Below are 19,622 nucleotides of genomic sequence, written 5' to 3' on the forward strand. Positions count from 1 at the left end.
AGTTCAGACCCAGAAAGTTATTTGTTGAGCGGCTTGGTAATTTGCAGAAAGGCCAGGTAGTTAAAACATTCTGGGGAGACTTTTGAAGAGAAAACGAAGGGAAAACAAGTTCCATAGACATTAAATTTCAAGCCAGTGAAAGCTTATTTGAAAACTTTAAAAAGAGGTAAAAATTATGTAACACAAAACTAATGAAAAAATTTGCCTCAGGTGGTGAGGACAGTACAGAGGCATTTCCTGAGAAGTGACGGAGGGTGGTTAGAAAAGAGTCATCTATCTATGAGCCCAGGGTCTGTCGGTGGAGGTGTTTTGGTTCCTTTTCCTTGAAACAAAACGAATGAATCCGATTTGTTTTGAAATTGGACATTTTTTTCCTATGTTTCTTTGTTTCATGTGAATTAAAACCATCTTTATTATTTCCTACTTCCCCGCCCCATCGTCATTTTCAGAAACAGGAGCCCCGTAGTTACCAGGGTTTGCTGACATTTTTTTCCCCCACCGATAACACTGTTTATTAATTTAAAAATTCACTTATTCTTTTCTAAAAATCGTGCTTGTTTATTTATTTGTTTATGGTTAAAATTGCCAGATTTAGCAAGTAGAAATATAGGATACCCAGTTAAATGTAAATTTCAAGTAAACAATTTTTTTTTTTTTTAGTATAAGTGCATCTCATGCAATTTAATGTAACTATAGGACACACAAATGTTGCACGAGACATATTTATACTAAAAAAGTATTTGTTGTTAGTCTTAAATTTAATTGAGTGTCCTGTGTTTTATCTAGTAACTCTATTTATGATTATCTTTTGTCAAAGACCATCCCTGTATGGGCTTATCAGTAAGACTGCAGACATATTGGCTTTGTAGCCATCTAACAAAAATTAGAAGAATATTTAGGCTGAGTTTTAGATTAATCATTCAAATAACAAGAAACCATTGCTGGGAAAAAAAAGAAAAAAAAAACCATAATTAGTAGAATAAAACCAGGAATCCAAGAATGGGTTAACTTTAGAGAACTTATAATGTAATTCATCCCATTGAAAACTAAATGAGAAAAAAATAGCATATAATTATATAATTAAATGCAGAACAGAGGTCATCAAGAGAGTGAGAACAGCACATCAGTCGCTCAAGCAGTAATGCTAAGATTCCAAGTGCGTGAGCCGTTAGACTGTAGGGGATGGAAGGGCAGGAGTGATTCTCTTTCGAGGTAAAATAGGATCAGACGCCTGTTAAGGGAAATTGCTGATCCTAGAAAATCTCACCCCTCCTCTTGCTCCCCTCAAGCTCTTCAGGAACTTACTTTGTTACTTACTTTGAGCCTCCTATAAGGAACCTTCAAACGATAAACAGACTCTTGCTCTCTGCTCCACCATAGGCTGACGACGAGGAACTTTTGGTTACATCCTCTCCCCATTCTTCCTGGCGAAGGCACATTAGCCCACATGTCTTTTCTCTGCTTTCCTGTTCTCTGATTTACCACAGACATACATCTACCACTTAGTTTTTGGTTGTCTCTGTCTTGTTGTTGCCTCTCTGGCAATGCTGAGCATGTGCTGATCTGAGCAAGGGGTGCCAGGCCAGGGTGGGGGGCCTGTGTGAGCCGCAGGAGAGCCTGCCCACTTTACCCACAGGGCAGTGTGTCTCCCTTCCCACTCAGAGGGAAGGTGACATAGAAGGCCAGGGAGAGGGCAGGGCTTGTGAGAAACATATGTTTGCAAGTTACTCTTTTAAACTGTAATTTGAAGTTGGCTCTTCAAAAGAAAGAGAGAGAAATATAATAAAAATAGAAAAGTATTCAGGTTAGTAATGATAATAACTTCATGTAATAATCCTTTTTTCCCCCATTTTAAAGCACTTTTGTGTCTATTACCCTAATGATGATAGGAAGAAGTTTTAAAGGTTAAAAGTATAAATGTCCAGTAAAAATCTATACATTCCTTTAAACTTCTAGATGCTACAGGCCAGGATAGGATTCCCATGTACAAAGAGAGAGTTGGATGGTGAAAAACTCAGCTTCCCCAGGTGATTGACTTCAAACCAGAGACAGCCTTAGGGTCTGGGCAAGTCTGTTTAGAGATGAGCAAGCTTTCTCTAAAAAAGACATTAAAATAAAACAGAAACAGACCTCAGAGCATTGCGGGCCCCCACCGTGGGGCGTGTTTTAATCTGATAGTAAGTTGCTGCTGCAGGTGTGCATGTCTCAAGGCAATGAGGTAAAAATACAACCTGGCTTCCCAAGAAAATTCCCAGAGCAGGTGACTGCATGAGAGCGTTTTACCAGATGACCCTTCTCAAAATAAACAAAAGAAACATTATTTCAAGGAAACATTTTTTAACATTCTTCTGATGTGAGGCATTGTCACCATCTGATGGCTGAAATGGAAGGGTGTACAAAACGTGGCACCGCTTTACCTTCAGTGCATAAAATCTGCCCTTAACCTTCCACGTGTCAACCTGGCATCTGTTCAACCACCTGTTTGTTCTGACCATAACTTCTTCAGGTGACATATCACGTGAATATCTTCACTTAATGGAAATTGTCAAATACGTGGTACAACAGCACTTAAAGTCTTACCTGCTCTGCTCCCAGGGAGAAGTAAGTCGCTTGGCTTTACACCTGAATGCCATGAGAGACACTCTAAATTCCACTTGTCGAAAAATAAACAAACAAATGAAAACAAGAAAACAAGATACCTGAAGTTTCATCATTAGAGATTCATAACTTTAGGTTAAACAGTTCATCTCATTCCCTAGTTTTTTTTTTTTTTTTGGGGGCCCGTACAGGGAACAAACCCCAGTATTTTTTTTTTTTTAATTTAGATAACTCTTTGAAGGAAAACCATCTTAGATTCCTATTTCTCTTGTGACTAAGAATACCTGGAAGGAGGTTGATAGAAGGACGAAGATAACAGAGTCTCAATAAAAAAATAAAAAAAAAAATGTGAGAGGTGTCACATTTTGCCTCAGACTAATCTGGCCTATTTTACATTTCCTAAACGACTATTTATGAGTGGCCGCTACACAGCAGACAGGATTCCAGGTGTTAGAGACAGATATAGTGTGAAATAATGGAGGAGACAGACAATAAAGCAAGTACACAAATGATGGTTTCAGATAATAAACAATAAGTTAGTACTGTTTCGAAACCAAGCAAACTAGGGAAAGGGCAGAGCACTTTCTCTATGCGGAGGACGTCCCAGTGGCCCAACGCCAAGGGGCGTTCCCCATTGACTTGGCGTTAGCGCCCCCTTTGTCAGACACTGTCACCGTCCCACAGCCAGGCTGGGACGTGATGAGTCTCATAAGGTCATTTGTTCCCAATTTGTTCCAGTTTCGTCCCTGGCCATATCATAGTCAGATTCCATAGGTGCTGAAAATTGATTTTTTGAAAGATATAAGCGCCAAAGAGATAGATTATTTGATGGGTGCATACATCTACTAATTTTGCTCCCAAAGGCTTCTTTCTGTGTAGGCTTCTCCAACCACCTTTAAATCTAATAAGGGCTGTCTCATGAATCACAGCAAATTAGAATAAAGTCAGTTGAGCTGTGATTTAACTCAGTAGTTGTCAACCCTGCATACGTACTTACCGATATCATTTGGGGAGCTTTTAAAATAGACTGCTGCCCAGGCCGGAGCCTCGGATATCCTCAAGTAAACTCATTCAGGTGGAATTTAAAAACCATCATGTGATGCTGGTGCACAGTAAATGTGGGAACAACAACAAAGGTGACTAATAAATGAAACACAACTCAATGAGATTGTTTGGGCGACTTAGAAGATGGTTTCCAAAGGATGGCTCCCAGATCAGCGGCATCAGCATTTTGCTAGAAACGAACATTCTTGGGCCCCATCCAGACCGAGCAAATCAGAATCTCTGGGAGCAGTGCCCAGCCGTCTGTAAGCACTCCAGGTGGTTCTGAGGCATGCTAGGTTTTAAGCATCACTGGTATAAACCTCCAAGCTGTTCAGTTAGCAGTGACCTTTATGGAGATTTGGCTTTTAAACTCCAGCACGCTCCTCTTATCCAGACTTCTTCGGGAATGCATGACTGTCACAGTTCTCTCTCAATCCATCCTGGCCCGGGTCTCAGGGACTCAAGCTTTCCGTGATGATGTTTATGCTATCGTGTTCTGGTGATAGAGTTGGCAGCTGCTAGGCAAGCCTTTGGCATCCAACTTCCTGACCTCTGGTTCTTTTCCAGTTTACCGAGATGGAGAATAGAAAACAAGAAGGGAGAGTGACTTGGGGTGGCTCAAGGGAAGGCAAGAGTGAGGGGGGTCTGGAGTAGCGGCCGACAGCCTTGGCTGCACACGGGGGTCATCTGGGTATTTTTGGTCTAAAGTTTGGAGAGTGGTCTGGGCATCAGGAGTGTTAAAAGGTCGCCTGATGGGCAGCCAGGGCTCAGAACCACTAAGGACGCCTTGCTTTGGTTTTATCTCATCCTCCTACCACTGGCTCTTTGCTGTATACAGGGGTGGGGAAGGGAGGAGTGGGAAAAGTAGGCAAACTTCTCGGGTTTGGTTTCTTGGAGTCGAGATAAATGAAAGAATGGGGTGTCTGGTTGCGGTCCAACATACTTTGTGATATTCTGAGGCTAATAACATCCTCTCATCCTTGTTTTATTTTATGGTGTAATATCAGTGTGGCAATCTTTTAGTTGGTATATAATACTTTTTATTTTTTTAACTTTAGAAACTAGAGCATGATTGTGCATTTGTTCCACTTTCAAAAAAAGAGAAGTTTATTAGTTTGCTTCACTGAAAAGCAGAGTCATTTCCACTCAGTGATGATGCTTACAGCAGTGATAACAGCGGCGACGTGCCCCGCTCTGCTGTGGGAGCTACTGGGCTCGCCTCAAGCATCTCCCTCATTTTCACACTTAAAAGGATTCCCCCAGTGTTCTTGCCAGATGTGTGAAATATGAGCCCCAGATGTGTTTGCCTGGGTATTGTCGATCATCATTTGTAAGCGACTCTGTACACTGTGCAACTTATTATCCAGTAATTCGAGAATTAAAAGTAAGTGAAGTCTGGAAGTAGTTTCGTCATTCGCATGACCACTCCCTTTATCTCTTAATATTGCTCCATTATCTGGGCAGAGAAAGAGAAATAAGGAGAGCGAGAATTTCTGGGTGTGTTTGCGTTGAGGTCACTTGAGATAACTGTGACTGGACCTCACAAAAAGAAGAGAGGGCTTCGGCCAGAACTGTCACCTCGAGCCCTCACCCCCGGCGATTTTACAGGCAGGTCATACACAGGGTACACAGCCACGCCAAGCCGACCTTCTGTTTTTGACATATTGTCCTCATTCTTTCTGCTGCTTTTCTTCTGTACTTTTGCTCGATGATGCCTCTCTTCACTCTCTCATGCGATCCTCTCCATCTTTATCTTCTGCAGCTTCTTCTGCTTTTACCCACAGGTTTCACCCCTTTTACCCTGAAATATGTCCAAATTTAGAAAAGAACAATAAAGTGAAGAAGTTACATCAGGCATGTCAGTCTCCTGGGAAACAGCAGAAAAACAGATAAGTCTAGAGATGGGGCAAAGAGAATGGGTGGAGAATGGAGGAAATAGCAAATCTACCAACACCTGGCCTATGCTCTGGACTCGGTGAGCCATACAGCGTTTTCACATTTGTGATCTCCTTTGCTCTTTATCCATCATCTTGGGCTAGGCAGAGCAGCAAGCCTCCTTACTCAGCCTTTAGGAAAGGAAGGGCTGGAGAAGTAAGGCCTCTTCCCGGGCCCCATGGATGGAGAGGGCAGCACTAGGCCTCAAGCCTCACTCTTCTCGGTCCAAATCCTTCTCTCCACAGTGCCATGGAGACGCCCACAAAGTCCTCACCCAACTCAAGAATCGCTCTGCAAGCTCCAAATCATTTTCCTGAAAGGGAGTTCTGGGTTCCTCCGAAGTGGTCTTTGGCTTCTGTGGTTGTAGTGTCACTTTCACTCAAGACGCATAGCATAGCTCTTACAGGAAATCACCACTGACTGTTATGGGCCTTAGCAAGTGCTTCTTGGAACAAGCTGAGGGCCCGCCTGGTGTCTGAGACAGCACAGCATTATGGGGTCCCACGTCCATCGGGGTAAGAGTTGCCGTTAGCACATGGTTGCAGGAGGAGCCTGTGATGCTTCGGGAAAAGGACCTGAGCTGCCCTTGCCAGCTCCACTGCCATTCCTGCTCTTGTGACTCTGGCTTCTCTCTGGTTTCCACCTTGGTTTTGTCCACCTCTGGTTTCTTCCCAGCTCTCACCTCTGTTCCCTTGGTGACTCGCTCCTGGTTACCGATTTAATTCTATGGCCCACCCAGTTTTCCAGCTTCCCTTTTGGTGATACATGATGCTCCCAGCACAAACTCTTGGGGCTGATCCCCAATGTTTTCAACTTTCCCCACTTCCCCATCGGAGGCTCCCTGCACACCCAGCCCTTCCCTGACTTCATCTCTGCCAGTTCTCATTGTGTGAGGACTGGACCGAATTTGTCCTGGAGAAGTTGTGAGGGCAGACCTCCTACAGTAGTTTGATGCTATCGCCCTTTCCCACCGCACCCAGCAACCTCTCCCCTACTCCCCCTCTCCTGAGATACGATGCAGAATAGATCAGCATGTGTTTAAACGGAAAGATGTACAGGGTGTTTGCTGCGGCAGCATTGGAAATACAAGAAGTGAAAGAAACAAAAGAAATAGAAGTCCAAGAAATAAAAGAAATGATGTAAATCTCCATCAACAGGAATAAAAAATCCCTTCCAAATACTGGGAGGAACAGAAAGCTATGTGAATGCAGACGTGGAAGAATCTTCAAGTCAAATTTTAAGTGAAAAAAAGCCAGAGACAGAACAATATTTAACTTTTAGTACCATTTGTGTTAATGAAAGAAAACAGGAAATGACGCTCATACTCGTATGGGCACAGAGTTTCTCTGGAAGGCAGCAGAAACCGCTACCCCTGGGGAGGCTAACCGAGTAACTGCGTGGTGGTGAAATTTCCCTTCTGAACTTAGTACCTATTCAAACATTCTAATGAAAAACAAGATCAAAGCTTTAGAATCGACCTAGAGATGTGAAATCAGATGAGACCTTAGTTGTACAGATCAGAACATTAAGCCATTTAGAGATAAATACTTTATTTAAATTCCCATAATTACTAAGTGACAGAGCTATGACTAACACCCTTATTGTCATTTGGTACCTATGCTCAAGGGAATGCAGCTTCAAAACCCTAGAGTTAGTAGAATTTACAGCCTAAATGACAGGGTTACACCCCAGGGTGAGACATTCGAGACTCAGTTTCTTCATCTGTAAAATGTGAGCAAGGAAGTCGTTGTGAAGATTAAATTAGGTAGTGTTGACCCTGGAACCCAGCACACACTAAGTCTTTGATAAACGCCAGTCACTGTAGTTCATTATTTCAGGGCTATTATGGAGTTGGTTGGGGCAAGGACTACTGTGAGGAAGGTTGTAGGAGCGTCCAGAGATGAAGGCATGCAGAGAGATAAGAAAAATGGAGAGGGGGAGGGAGAGGGAGAGGGAGACGGGGGAGAACACTTGATTCTCATTTATTTAAATAGTCACTAGAAAATTCCATTGAGTAAATGTTTAACATAGAAAACATATGTTAAGGTATGTGCGAGAGGGATATTGTGGAAAAAGTTTCCATCCCCTTTTACTCCAAAAGGCCACTGAGGGCCGTCCGTGACCAGCATCGTCTCTTATGCTGAAAAATAAGTGTGCACGACCCAGGGCCATCTGGCGTCCTCTCCATTTCGCTTTCGTTCCCTATTGCCGAAAGCCCTCATTCTTGCCAGCCTATTTCCTTTCCTATTTTCTTTTCTTCAGGGGCTACTGGTCAAGTGGTGACTCAGAGAACTAAGTGTTCCCCTGGGAACTGTTGGCCCTCCGTGGAGAGGCACCGAAAAGACCCCGCATCTTAGGCAGCTTTGCTCGCGGAGTCTGGGCCGAGATGCCCAGCGAGAGCCCTGGCAAAGCCGAGGTTTCTGAGAACCGTTCCCCTCCCTTCCCCTTTGGGCCAGAAAGCCACCTCCTTATAGGCTGAGGGGCAAGAATAAGGGGTTCCCTCTCTTGTTCACCACCTCAGGATTTGTAATCATTACATTCCTGCCAGATTCAGCAATTAGCCCTCCAAGGTTCAAAACCTCACTCCTCCACGACAGCTCTGTGAGGGATGGAAAGTTGTGTGACCTCTTTGTCCTAGGTTCTATCTGAAAAAATGATGGGAACAAAATGTGTTAGTTTGGATAAATGGCAGAGAGCACAGGAGTCGACTCTCAGTAAGCCCTTTACAAAGGTTAGCCCCAAACGGTAGCAGCAGCCAGAGCAGAAGCGGAAGTGGAAGGGGCGTCTGCGTATTCGGAAAAGGTTCATTAGCACTGGCCCCAAGGAAAAGGTCACCGCCGCCAACTGCACTCGTGCATGTGCCGCACACCCCCGACCCACACCCCAAACCCCCTTGGACATCTCGTCTTCACTGGCCCGAGTCGCCAGTAAGGAATGCCGTTTGGGCCCAGGAGCTCTGCAGGCAGGGTAACTTTAATGAGGACAGTGTCCTTGTGGCCAGATATCTTTTCCTGATCCAGGATGAGACGTGACATATCAATGTTTTTAACATGTGAGTGAATACGTTATCGATTTACCTTATTTCAAAGACATCAATGTAGGACAAAGTCATTTAACCCGGACAGGGGTTAAATGTGAGCAAGGAATCTATCAACAAATGATAGATTTTTAAAAATCTTGCTTGTGATGCATACATGTGAAGAGCACCAGTTAGTTATACTCTTAGTCAATAATCAACTCTGATGGTTTGGGGTGGCATTTACCAGTGTGATTATCAAGTGGATTCCCTGGTCTTGGAGAAAACTGAAATGTTTATTTATGTAATCAGAATAATTAGACTGTGATCAAACAAACATTTTTATAAATCAAATCAGAGGAACCTGTTGTCATTACAGTCATGCATGTAAGTAAGGTACCAAAGGGCTCGGCTGCGGCCGGGTCGATCGTGCTGTGGAGTGGTGCCCTAACCTGTAGCAACCGGACGTCGTTTAAAGCAGCCGACTTCTCTGCTTACATAGCACCTTTCACGGTAGAGAGAACTTTCACATAAATTATCTCATTGGATAAGTTTTCTATAGCCTAAACTCACTTGCTGTTTTCCTGCAGTGGGCCCCATCTGAACTATAGGCAACATTACACCATGATAGGATGAAAACTTCCGCCTGCCTTATCATGATCACTACATAGCCAGGTGAGGACAGACTTCTCAAATAATACTCCTTTCCTGTCCTGCGAAGTTCAAACAGAATAAACTTGCTTATAGATTATGAACAAGGAAAGTTCAGGAGATACATTTTACTGAATACATTTAAATATAAGTGTAGTTTCCTAGTCTCTAAATTCCCCTTGAGAATTTTACTTTACAAATGAAATACACATGGTATTTTTATTTGGAATCCAGGGGGATTTCTGTCAGATAATCTCAGAGGGAGACTTAGTTCTCTGCAGAACGTGAGACCTGATGCCGAAATCTAGGCAGTCACCCCAATTTCAAAGAATTTTTTTTCCCATTGATGGGTAACCTTCAATCAGGGCACAGTGCATTCCTTTATATCTACAAGTATTATGTGGCAAGTACTTACCTTTCAGCAAAAGTGTATTTAAATTTATTCAGAAATGCTATTAAAATATCCCGAGACCCTAGGCAACGTCCTGGCATAGCACACATGACAGGGCAAAGCTTCTCAATGCCTTCGCTTAAACATGTCTAAGCTACGGGGTCAAGGCTACACCGCCTGCGTTTGGGGGAGGTGTCTCTTTGGGCTCTGAGTCCACTTTCAATATACTCCCAGCATGAGCTCCATTTATGTTAAATCGATACTCTGTCGCACTGAACCAGAAGACCAAATACGGCGGATCAAGTTTATCACTGGATGCATGTAGAATAAATTTAAAAATCATTACAAACATAACCTACTAGCTTTGTCTCCATGGCAATCTTAATTCTGTGTGTGTTACCACAGGTTATTTGGAGGCAACAGAAACGTCCGCGTATATGCCCGTGGGTGAGGAGGGTACAGATGAAGATACTACTATTTTAAGTACAATTGCTGCAATGACGACGGAAACGTTAACTGGAAATACGAGTTCAATCCTCATTGAGGAGGAAGATAGTCAGCTAGAGTTTATATTAATGGTGTTGATCCCGTCGATATTACTGGCCCTCCTACTCTTATCAGTGGTACTTATTGTAATAAATTATAAGAGGAAAAAAACTAAACAAGGTAAATATTTTGCGTGTTCCCAAGTCCAGACAATTGCTTCATGTGTTAATGAACAATCAATAAAACAAAATACTTTTCGCTTCTCCACAGTGCCTTCTAGCCAAGGATCTCAGAGTGTTTTACAGACATGTGAGTATTATCCTAACACCCGCCCAGAACTGGAGGTGGGGTAAGAGAAGGAACTGAGAGGTTTTAAAGTTAAGCAATAAGGACTATATAAGATATTAAGTCATGAATGACATATTTTCATGAAGTTTTTCAGAGTTTAAAAATGCTATATTCCTTTCTTTTCTTTTCTTTTCTTTTTTTTAAAAAAGAGAATGTTTCAGCTTAAATTGAAATTTAATATACAAAGCTACTAGCTCTATACCTAATCCAGAGGAGGACCCTGTACTATCTTGGCCAATAGGTCAATGTAACATGTCCTTACTTTTGGAGGTGTGGGAAAGGGGTGCAGAGCTTCCACACCCTCTCCAAGTGCACTACTCTCCCCATGGTGATGACATGGTGATGACATCATGGTGATGACAAGGCTGGGGCCAGACAGGGGGCAGGGATGACAAGGCTGGGGACCTTGGGGTCATTCCACAAGAAGAGGATTCTTCTATCTATATTTCTGTCACGGATATTGTTTCTTCCCTGGCCACATCCCAGTTTGGCCTTGAAAAGGCCTGGATGAAGAAGCGTTGTTCTTGTTTCCATTAAAGCTGTGCTAACTTTGATAAACAAATTCCCAAATTGCTAAAAATTACAATCATCAGCCTGAAACCGATCTCATAGAAAACTCCTTAGGTCAGAGATTCACTCTGAGAGTATTCACTTCCACTTCTACGAGCATCAAACACCAGGTTTTAGGGGAGTTCTAGATCCAAAACAGACTTGGGTACTTTGGGCTTGTTTTGGTAAAAATGACTCCAATTAAAGTTTTAAGTTGAAGCCCTTAATCATTCCAAAAATCACTCAAGGGATGAGAATTTCTCTAATAAGATACATATTTATATATTCATACAGAACGCACTGTCTGTTCCTCAGGTCTGTCAACAGGGTACCTCTGGCTTTGAAATCATGCCCTCGCATGCAGGCTTTGCTCATTGTCCTTAGGCCAGGAGAGCCTTTAAGGGCTCAGCAGGAACTTTAAATGGTCATTTTCCATTACGCCCTCGGGTACAGCAAATGTGAGCAGAGAAGATGCCTGGAAGTGCATTATCTTTCATGACACGGGCTGATCTATTAGATTCCAAGAAAGTAGGAAAGACGTGTTTCTCTACTGCTTAACATTTCAGGGTTACCTAATCACAGGAGGTCATGTAGGAGATCCTCCGTAAGCTAAAGAAAAAGAAAAAGCAGACAGAGCTACCCCAGTTATTTTTCAAGTTAGGGGAAGAGAATTTCCTGCTCAAACCATAACCCCACAGGTGGCCTTACCTAATGGGGTCCTGGGGTTGGGGGGAGTTTGGGGGTATCCGATAGTCAAATGGTCATGCTTTTAGGCTCTAAATCCAGAAAGAGATTTTTCGTTAAACTTTATCGTAGGAACCTCAAAGTTCAAAAGCCATTCGCAAGTGAGAACTAGCCTCACTCTTGGATGTGACCCATGCGTCCTATACTGCAGCCATACTTGAAGCATTTGCTGTTCCTGGAGCGTGGCTTGTACTTTCGTGATGCCTCCATGCCCAGCTGCTGCCGTTTCTTCTGCCTGGGATTTCCTTCTTGTCTGTTTGGCACACCGCAACCCCATTCTTCAATGCCCGGTTCTAAAGCTTTTATGAAGCCTTGAGTAATCACTGCCAGACACAATTAATCGCCACCTCGTCTGTGCTCTCATAGACCGTGGTCATACTTATTGGGCACAGCATTTATGCTGGCATAGGTCAGTGACTTGCCTTTTTTTTTCTTTTGGTCTCTCTTAACTACATTATGTTCTCTTTAAGGTTCAAGAGAACCAGGAACTTGTCTTACTTATCTTGTTTAACAGTGCGGCATGGCGTTCAGAGTACAGACTCTGGAACCACACTGCCTAATTGGCTTTTGCACTTCCTAGTGCCGTCACCTCTCCATCAGTTTCCTCAGCTGTAAAATGGGCAAATTCAAAACTTATCTCATGGCGTTGTGAGAATTAAATGGATTCACGTGTGGAAATCATTTAGAAGAAACGGTACCTGGCTTAGCTCGCATTAGCTTGTTGTTGTTATCCCTTTGACTCGGCACAGTGCCCAACACGTAGATTAGCTGCTCAGTAAATGCTCGTTGAATCAATGAGTTAAACAGTGTTAGAACTCTTTTTAAAAGGCACCTATTCTGAGCTTAAAAACAAATTTCCCATTATCGTTAATGCAAATTGGCACATTCTTTTTAGTTTAAACATGCCTCGCTTTACAAAAACACAATGTGGAAAACTTAAAATTTAAAAGCAACTGTTATCACAAAAGTTTTTGATAAAGAGCTTTTTTCGAGTTTTTTCTTTTACTAGCCACTCCTCTAATACAGACACAGGTGGTAAACTGCTTAACACTTAACACATACATCTCCTCAGACAAACTGGATACGAAAAGGTGAATGACTGCTCTCCACTGAAGTCCACCCATTCACATTTAACATTATAATCCAAGTCAATCAAAGGAGAATATTTAAATCAACGAAACTTGATTTAAATACATTTTTTTGCAGGAAAAATAAAGCTGTCATACTGGGTCAGCCTTGAGCTTGGAACGTTCCCAAAGGGCTGTTTTGTGAGAAGGCACAGATGATGTCCCCTTAGAGTTAAGAAGAGACACATTTTCTCCTTCCCCACATCCATAGACCCTGGTATATTGTTCTACACCAGAAAACAAGTCTTTAATTTCAACAGGGGAGGACTTGGCCAACATTTTTAGGAAGAATGCTTCGCCCAGTTGGAAGTTACCTTCTGGCTTTGGGCCCGTTCTTTTCACGACCAGGAAAAGAGAAGAGCCACAGCTTGTTCTCCGGTCATTCTTCCTACACCTCCAGGCATTAAATTTGCAGTTGTCATTATTTAACATTTATTAGTGTCTTGACGTGCCGTGTCTCTCTGAAAGAGCTCCAGGGAAAACAGCGGGCAGTAAACCATCACTATAAACAGGCTACATGACACCTGGCTCTGCTCAGTCAATCTCCAAAAAGAGAGACTCTGTCTCTTGCTCTCTGTTCAGCATGGAAACAAGATAAGCAAACCAGTGCCCTGCTGGGGTCCTGTCCCCATCCTTCCGCCCCAGCAATCCCACCATCGAGTACACAGAGGGCACGGGCATTGTCAGGCTAAAGGCTGAAAGAGGAGGACAAAGTGGGTGGGAGAATATGAAATGGAAGGACGGACGGTGGGAGGGAAAATGAAGGTGCAGGCGGGGGGCTGTGTGAGAGCTGCATTTGCCTCCCGGTTGCAAGGGAGTAGGTGGCTATTAACAAAGAGATATAGGCCAGGTGGAGTGGAGCGGGCAGGGCCTGATTGCTGAGGACAAGTAATTGGTCTCCCTCCTGGTTTAATGCTCTGGTCTGGTGCGCTCTCCCAGATGTTTTTCTGTTGCCATGGTGGCTGGGGCAGGGGTAATGGTCTTGGATCAGGGGAGATGAGGCCACAGAAGGCTTTTTGCTCTGTTTGAATACTGATTACAGGAGCTTCACATTTGGTGGATCTGGAGCACCTTCTGTAATGAGGTTTTAAACTTTTCCTTCCTCTGCGTACAGGACTAGCTTTTGCTCACTGTGAAGCCTGCAGGTGCTCAGATTATAAATATAAATCCATGCCCTCGACAGTGAGCTGTGGGGACACTTGCTCCCAGAGAAATTAGCCGAGGAAAGTAGGGATCATTAAGCAGGGAAAGAGGGAGAGGGAGAAGGAGGGAGTGACAAAATAGGGGAATTTTTATGGGTCACCTGCGGGAGAGGGTCAGTTGTGTAGGGGCTTTATTTATAGTAAAAATCTGTTAAGGAAATAGCATGTAAATTTTAGATGAAAAATGTATATATATATGTGTGTGTGTGTGTATATGTGTGTATATATATATACACACATATACACACACACACACATATATATATGTATATAATATAAGATGCAAATACCCCCCTTTCAAAGATTCTGAGGAGTCAGGCATCTGCAGGAAGCTTTAGATTCCTATTCGGGGGCCGGAGGACATAACCCGCACCCCCTCGAAGGTAAGCAGTGGTGGCACGAAACTTGCATCTGTGCCCAGATTTCCTAGACTAGCAATGCCGGTCAAGCTTGCCAACCCACAAGAAATCACAACAGCTCCAGGCTGCTGCCAGGAGCTCAGCTCCAGGTGCCTGCTGGTTCTGTTCCCTCGCTGGGGACCTGCATTACTGTAGGCCAGAGAAAAGGAGGCCTCTGATTGCCAAGATTCAGAAACATCAAACCGTTTGGTGCATCTCTACAAAGTGGTTTGCTTCCTAATGGTTTTTACATCATAAAAGGTGCAGGGAGCCTGTGCTATCCACTTGCTTGACATCATTGACTCATTTCTCTGGGTGCATTGATCCCCCTGCCAAACACAACAGAGTTCAGGAGCCGGGGCATTGGGCTCTAATTCTTGCCACGTGCTCATTGAGAGTCTGATTTGCATTAGAGCCATTTTGCTGACTGTTATCTGACTCTCACCTTCACCAATAGCAGCAAAAAGCAGGCTTGGAAGTTTCACTATTATGATAATGCTAAATCCAAATCGCTGGCCGTGAATTTAACCCCAATGCTGGACAATCCAGATTAAGATCTATTCATTTATTCAGTAAATATTTACCATGTGTTTATCAGGCTCTGTGCTAGATAGAAGGGAAGTGAGGAACGCCTGACAAACAAGACAGACATGACCCCTGAGCTTGCGGAGCTGTGGTCTACTGGGAGGGACAGACAAAAAGAATTAAATAGATGAATTGATCAGTGACAAATTGTGGCAAATACTATGAAGGAAGCAAGCAAAGTGGTGAGCTGGAGGACAAAGGAAAGACGAGCCCCACTTTGGAGAGAGGAGGTAGGAGAGGCCTCTCTGAGAACAGAAGGTGTGAAGGGTGCAGTCATGCAATGAGCAGGTGCGAGGAATGTTCTAAGGGGAGCCCTGGATGGAGTGCCCCACATCCTTCTCCTAGACAAAGGGGCAGTGACAGTGTTCGGCCTGGTGTGTCACAAGGAGATGAAACAGCAGTGCTTCAAACTGGTACATTTTGGGTCAGGGGGCAAGGAGCAAGCCCTCTTGTGTGGCCCTTTTTTCCTTTCCCTTACCACTGTCTTTCTCTTTGTGTGGAAAAAACAGAGAGGGATGAACATCTGATCTGAGGTGAGTGATCTCAGAGCACCATCATATGTATAAGAAAACAGAATCACGTGGATTGCGACCTCATTTCAATATGGCAACTGGCACTTGTTTGACTTAAAGGTTAATTGTTGCTCCTTTAAAAACACAATTTACTGAAAGCCCCTTCGTTCTCTTTGTAAAGCAGATTTCAGCTGTGTTGAGATAAAAAGTTGTTACTGACAAACAAAGCTAACATGACCTTTATATTCATGCTCTTTTAGATGAACTGGGAAGCGACAACCTGAAAGTGTAAGTCGTCCGTCTCCCTCCAGTCCTGTGCGGTATGGAACTCGGATGCTAGGGAAAGGAGCAGATTAGAGGGCCGTCTGCCTTCCCCAGAGTTTTTGTTCCGAAGCCCCGCACGGGGACCTTTTGCTTCCTGGGCCCCAGGAGACAGCCCCTTGCTGTCTAGGAAATGATGTTTCAGTGCCCAAACCTTAATCCAGGGGGTGGATCCGGGCTGAGGACAGGGGCCTCTGTTCAGAAAAGAATCTTTTTCTGACGCTACCAATTCCAAATGCACAGTAGTTCGATATCCTGGGTGTCGTTCAAGGACATCAGCCCCTTTATTCGGATTAACAATTTTATCACCAGGGAAGATATGTTTGCTGCTATTAAGGGAGGGGAGCCCTGGTAGAGGTGAATGAAGGGGAGAGAAAAGGAAGTTGGGGCAGGAGTGTAGGGGGTGGGGTGGGGAGGCGTGGAGGGATGAGGCCGGCCGCCAAGAGGAAGGAAGGGAGGGAGAGAGGAAGAAAAATAGAAGATTCACTTCAGAAGAATGTTCTAGGGCAAGGCCCACCTCCTCCTCCTCCTCCTTGCCCTCCCCCTCAACAGCCTTACTCCTTAGGTACTTTGCTCACTTCCTCTACAAGGTATAAGGCCTACGTGGCCATCAGAGCTGGCGGTCCCCTTCCCCCAACCTTTCTTCCATTAACCAGGGGCTTCTCTCCACTTAACTGTGTGCTCTAAGCCCCCAAACCCTGGCAAGGGAGGGGCTGTGGATTTCATTAGAAAGCAATAGCTCCATTCCTCCAAGACAGGACGCCTGGGAACAGAAGGCAGAGGTGATCCGATCCCGTTGACTGGCGGCCTCTTTACTGAGGCACTGATCAAAAACCCCAAAGAAAGGGAAGTGAAATTAAGCAAGGCCACAGTGCTAAATGTGGCCACTCCTCTGCTTTGCACCTTTGGGGCAGCTGAAGCTCCTGGGTTCCCTTTCAGCCCACACGCTGCTCTATGAGCCTTTGCCCTCCACTCTTGGATCAGTGATAGATGAAGCTTTGTTAGTTTTAACCTTTCTTCCTATTAGAGTTTAATACACTTGAATAGGGTGCATGTTTAATCTACCTGGAGTATAAGACAGTGAATCAAGTTCATCTTCCTCACAGCCAACATTCTAGGCTTTCCCAAAATGAAATTCAGCGCACTACACTTTTTTTTTTTTCCTTTCAACAAATTTTTTGTTCTCTTTTAGCCCTATTTTTGAGGAAGACACACCCTCTGTTATGGAAATAGAAATGGAAGAGCTCGATAAATGGATGAACAGCATGAATAGAAATGGTATGTGGTAGCTTTGTTTTTTTCCATCCCCTCCAGTAAGAGGAGGCTGAACAGTTTTGTTGTAAATGGCCGCCCCTGAGTCCTGGAGTGTGGCAGTGTGAGCCCAACCCGCATTAGAGTTGACGCGAGCAGGTAATACACTTGAGGCTGACCACCCTTAAATAATCAGTTTAATTATTGCATCATGGCCACTTGTTTTTATTTTGGTACAGATTTTTCAAATGTTTTTTTTCAAGAAGAAAATGGGCTTTATTCAAGCGAGGAAACCACTGATTCCAAATTATTTGGAAAAAGTTAATATCTGGCATTACCTTATATTTAGAGATCTATGATTTTAATCTGTGTATGGTTATAAAATTTTATCAAATAAGGTTGTTGACATAGATTGGTGCTGTCCAATACAATAGACACTAGTCATCTGTGGCTATTTAAATTAAAATTTAAATAAATAAAATTAAAAAATTTTTCCCTCAGTCACTCTAGTCACATTTTGAGTGCTCAGTAGCCATTTGTGGTTAGTGGCTACTATATTATATAGCACAAATTTAGAATATTTCCATCATTGTAGAGAGATCTATTGGACAGCACTAATATTGCTAGTGATATAGATATTCCCATATAATTTAATTTCAAATCGATATCTAGCAGTAATTGTAGTATATGTTCCTTACTTTTCATTAAATCAATATTTGGACTAAAAATGACAACAGCTGTTTTCTTTCTTTTAAAAATTCCTTTAAAATTAATAAATTATTTTGATGCTCAGATTAAGCTAATAAAATCTATTATTTTTATTATCTTATCCTTTGTATTTTTAACATTTAGCTAAAAAAAAACACCCTGAGGTCTGTTACATTCAACAATCTACAATGGAGTTCTTAAATTCAAAGATTTGTTGTTAGAATTATTGTATCAGAGGCTTATCAACATGAGTTTTCCAAAAGATTAGAGCCATTCAACAAAATTGTACAATTTTGAACAGTTTTTCATAGAATATTGGGGGATGTTTGGCTCTGAAAAGCATTTGAGGATAGGAGCGGGTCATTGAGATAATTCTTAAAGTAGGTTAATTTTATTGTTTTTAGTTTATAAAAGTAATATACATACACAGTAATTTTGGAAAATTTAAAAAAAAGTAGAAATAAAAAAATTTCTCCACCCAAAGACAACCTCTCTTAATATTTTGGTGTATTTCCTTTTGTTCCTGAGATCATTTTAATAAAAAAATCATGATCTTATTATACTCACTAAAACCATAAAGCTGAAAAAAGGCATTTCTATTTGACAACTAAAGCAGAGTTATTTTGACACATAGCTGTGGTGTAATAGGAGAGAACTCTGATGACCTCGAGAAGGTGAGTTGCTCCCCGCCATACCTGCTTCTTTTCCATCTTGCATCCTGACTTAACTCATTCTGCAGGCACATCAGGACCTCAGGCGAAGCCATTTTATTCCACCGTCCATCCTGAAACATGCAGATTCTAGCTTTTGGAGCCACAGGGGTGGCTTCAGGGACTACATAACTAAGCAATGATGAATTGTGCCCTTTTTCAACAGGGCCAGAAGCACATTGAAATCTTGTATCTGTGTTATTAGTGCTTTTTCCATTTTAAAAGCCTTGCCACCATTAATATTTTAACCTCTGGAACTGCCTGGTGAGGCCATTTCTGCACAAGTAGCCATACAGATCAGAGAAATGTGATGCTCAACTGTATGAATTTTGTGGCTAGGAAACAGAATTTCAGTGACTAATAATGAGTTTACTTTTATTGTGTCCTAGCCGACGGTGAATGTTTACCTACTTTAAAAGAAGAAAAAGAATCAAACCACAGCCCAAGGTACTTCTAATTTCTACCATAGATTATATGTATATGGGGGGGGGGAAGAGATTGGAGACCACAGTAGAGCACTTTTGCTCACCTTCTCTGTGCTTATAAATTTTATGTGACAATTTATATGGGTGTATATATGTGTAGTGTAGAGAAAAGGAAGTATGAGTTATAGAAAATAGGTACAAAGTAAATATCATAGTGACTCTTTATCTTTAGAAATAAATCAGTATTTCTGAATACTGATTTATTGTCCTTCTGAAGAGATACTGTTAAGTCAGCTTCTGTTTTAGTCATAAACCTTTCTGATCATAACAAACTGTAGGTTTGTTTATCTTGCATGAGTAGATGTTTGGTAAAGAAAATGGATGGAGGTGACAGTCTCAAAGCGGGTAGCTGTAAACAAGAATGAGTAAAATGAATATATTTTTTTAAAAAAAGAAAGAAGACCCTCTCTGGATGGGATTGCTATGAGAAAAATTAAAAATTAAATGAGAATTAAAAAATAAAAAATAAAAAAAATTAATTCTACCACTAGGTGGCTCTGCTTGATAGAAAATTTTGGTGCATGGAGCTTGGGTATCTTTTAGTATTCCACGATCTCATTT

General features: G+C 42.6%; 1 protein-coding gene across 2 annotated transcripts in view; it reads left to right on the forward strand.

The window, feature by feature from the left end:
• The window catches only part of TMEM154 (transmembrane protein 154), a 40,676-nt gene that overhangs the window by 8,230 nt on the left and 12,824 nt on the right, over positions 1-19,622 (forward strand). The window contains exons 1-6 of one of the 2 annotated variants that reach the window (XM_011359379.2): positions 9,194-9,268; positions 10,041-10,301; positions 10,392-10,430; positions 15,847-15,874; positions 17,100-17,185; positions 18,966-19,023. In XM_011359379.2, coding sequence (XP_011357681.1) covers positions 10,073-10,301; positions 10,392-10,430; positions 15,847-15,874; positions 17,100-17,185; positions 18,966-19,023 — 440 coding nt within the window. In that variant the 5' untranslated portion in view covers positions 9,194-9,268; positions 10,041-10,072. Of the gene's footprint in view, positions 1-9,193; positions 9,269-10,040; positions 10,302-10,391; positions 10,431-15,846; positions 15,875-17,099; positions 17,186-18,965; positions 19,024-19,622 lie in introns of those variants that run through there. The other variant, XM_011359378.2, reaches the window with a different exon arrangement.

This window comes from Pteropus vampyrus, unplaced genomic scaffold (assembly GCF_000151845.1).
Source record: "Pteropus vampyrus isolate Shadow unplaced genomic scaffold, Pvam_2.0 Scaffold47, whole genome shotgun sequence".
Classification (NCBI taxonomy): Eukaryota; Metazoa; Chordata; class Mammalia; order Chiroptera; family Pteropodidae; genus Pteropus; species Pteropus vampyrus.